The 2,773-nt window shown below is 31.0% G+C and overlaps 1 protein-coding gene across 2 annotated transcripts; it reads left to right on the top strand.

The window, feature by feature from the left end:
* Positions 1 to 219: 219 nt before the first annotated feature.
* Positions 220 to 1,981, top strand: LOC145017805 (putative glutathione peroxidase 5). 2 transcript variants are annotated; one of them, XM_078975762.1, is made up of 6 exons: positions 220 to 366; positions 572 to 648; positions 837 to 898; positions 1,239 to 1,357; positions 1,451 to 1,621; positions 1,801 to 1,981. In XM_078975762.1, exons 1-6 carry the CDS (start codon positions 310 to 312, stop codon positions 1,849 to 1,851), a joined length of 537 nt encoding a protein of 178 aa, XP_078831888.1. In that variant the 5' UTR covers positions 220 to 309; the 3' UTR covers positions 1,852 to 1,981. The 2 variants fall into 2 exon arrangements, with proteins under 2 accessions (XP_078831888.1, XP_078831887.1); XM_078975761.1 differs by having other exon boundaries at positions 1,239 to 1,621.
* Positions 1,982 to 2,773: the final 792 nt, after the last annotated feature.

The raw sequence follows: 2,773 nt of genomic DNA, 5'->3' as shown, positions 1-2,773 counted from the left end.
TTTTTATTTTTCTTTTAATAAAAAAAATATTTAAATAAATAAAATATTTAAAAAAAAATAAGGACAAAATCGTTCAAAAAAAATTGGATCAATCCCACAACAAAATTAAAGTTCAAGACCAAAATGTTATTTTTTGACATAAAGGGACCATTTTTGTAGTTTTATCTGAAGAATATATCAGTCGCGGGAGAATCGGGGCTGTTTGTCGATACAAATTACTACAAATCTAGAAAACTGGTGGCTTCTGCTTCTCATTCTCAAAATGATCGATCATATACTTCTTCTTCAAAAATCATCGGAAATCCAAAAATGGGTGCCACTTCCTCTGTCTATGACAATTCATCAGTTCATGATTTCACAGTCAAGGTATTTTTCCATAATCATCGTGTGTCAAATCGTTAAGTTTTCAGATTTCAATTAAGATTCGTTCGATTTGAAATTCATTATAAGTGAACCTAGATCATTCTATTTGAAATTCGTGGAATGTGGGTTTATATTCATGCGATTTTGAGAGGCATTGAAAGTGAAACCGGACGCATTCGATTTTAAATTCGTTGAATTTGAGATGCAGGATAGCAGTGGAAAGGACGTGGATCTTAGCATCTACGATGGGAAAGTTCTGCTTATTGTCAATGTTGCTTCCAAATGGTTGTTTCTATATTCCTATTATCCTTTTCGATCGTATTGCATAATGCGTGTTTAATTAGTTAATTTAGCTTCGATTACCGAATTCAGGGTTTGTATGTTCATTTTTGTTTGAGGGTTTGAATGTTGAGTTTTTGTTTTCATATTGGATTTCGTTTCTGATCAATCAGTTTTTGGTTATAATGCAACAGCGCATTAACCAATTCGAATTACACCCAACTTACCGAGCTGTACAGGAAATACAAGGATAAAGGTATAAGCTCATACCCACTTTTTAGTATCATTCCGTAAGTAATTGTATCCGAGATATTGCTTGTCAATGAATTTCATACACACCATACACAACAGAATGACCAATAATAGATGTAAAATCACATACTATCACCATCATATTAATCCAATCAGTGGTTTCTTGATTATGATTTTTGAAGTCATAATCATAATCAGATATTCACGTCCAAACACCTGTTTCTTGTACTTCACAAGACTATAAAGCATCAAAACTAGAAGGCTACTTTACGTTATGAAACTTCAGCTGACCTGATTAGGTTTCAAAGCCTAAGTTATGAAGCTGAAGCAAAATCTTGAATCAGGTTTTGTGATATTGGCATTCCCTTGCAATCAGTTCTTGAAGCAAGAACCAGGGCCGATAGAAGCCACGGTCCAGTTTGTCTGTGAGAGGTTCAGTGCTGAATACCCAATTTTTGGAAAAGTAAATTGTTTCGTTCATTCATCCATTTCACTTTTCATCCTCATGTTAATTCCTGGGGTTTGTTTTCATATGTTTGCTTGTTTAAGAAACCAGGTAAAAGTGAATGGCACTGAAGCAGCACCATTATTCAAGTATTTGAAAGCAAATGGAGGTGGTGGATATATGGGCACAACCATCAAATGGAACTTCACAAAGTTTCTGATTAGTAAGAAAGGCAAAGTAATACGTCGAGTTGGCCCAAGGACTGAACCATCCAGCCTTGAGGTACACTACTACATTACACACCATATGTTTCTTGTTATATATATATATATATATATATATATATATATATATATATATATATATATATATATATATATATATATATATATATATATATATATATTGCTACTAAACATTTCATAGAAATATGTGATTTGGGTTTGATCTTGATGTTGCAGGATGACATCCAGAAAGCATTAGAAGAGAACCCTAATGAAAACTCGGTGTGATATGAGTTTTCACCCTCTGTTATCTTAGAAATTAGACCATGTGTCATTCTTCTTTTAAATTTGTCATATCATCTTTTGTAATTATCTCTTCATCAATGCAATATCAACTCTTCTTCAAAAGGGATCTCCACTACCATATCAACAATTGTTTTATATTTGTCATATCATCATTTGTAATTATCTCTTCATCAATGCAATATTAACTCTTCTTCAAAAGGGATCTCCACTACCATATCAACAATTGTTTTATATTTGTCATATCATCTTTTGTAATTATCTCTTCATCAATGCAATATCAACTCTTCTTCAAAAGGGATCTCCACTACCATATCAACAATTGTTTTATATTTTTATTTGGCAAAGATCATAATCATTTAAAATTAGTAATTAATCAATAATAAATTTGATGCATTTGTGTCTTTTTTAAAATGTAAATTGTCATAGAAAAGTTTCTTAAAGATTGTTGTACAACTAATCACCTTTATTGTTGTAAAACTAATAACCATAAAATGGAACTTTTATCTTTTATTTCAGAAAAACATTTGAAAACCATATTGGGAGGTGAAAGTAATGTTGGTAAAAATGTTGGGATAAATGGATTGGGTGCGGGTCAAATAAGTAAATTCTTAGGAATAATGAAAACGGGTTAGGTTGACCCAACAAATTATTTATTTTATGGAAAATGGGTAATCTAACCATAATGCAATGTGTATTTGAAGAACATAACCAAACTTTTTGTTTTTGAAAAAATAACCAAGTCTGGAACAAATGATTTCAAAAAAATTGAAACAAAAATATATTTTGGACCGACATTCCGGATAATGGACTTAAATTTCGGAGTTCAAAAAAATAACTCCAAAATTTAAAAAACAAGTCTGAAATCCAATGAATTGTTTTGAAATATAAAATCAAACATTTCAAA

The sequence above is a fragment of the Lactuca saligna genome, chromosome 9 (assembly GCF_052625555.1).
Source record: "Lactuca saligna cultivar CGN05327 chromosome 9, ASM5262555v1, whole genome shotgun sequence".
NCBI classification, from domain to species: Eukaryota; Viridiplantae; Streptophyta; class Magnoliopsida; order Asterales; family Asteraceae; genus Lactuca; species Lactuca saligna.
This window is presented reverse-complemented; position numbering and strand designations above follow the sequence as displayed.

Excerpts from the sequence above, each read along its gene's own strand:
- LOC145017805 (XM_078975761.1), top strand. The coding sequence starts at position 310 with ATGGGTGCCACTTCCTCTGTCTATGACAATTCATCAGTTCATGATTTC. Across the intron at positions 367-571 it reads TTCATGATTTCACAGTCAAG|GATAGCAGTGGAAAGGACGT; the intron begins GTATTTTTCCAT and ends TTTGAGATGCAG. Across the intron at positions 649-836 it reads GTCAATGTTGCTTCCAAATG|CGCATTAACCAATTCGAATT; the intron begins GTTGTTTCTATA and ends ATAATGCAACAG.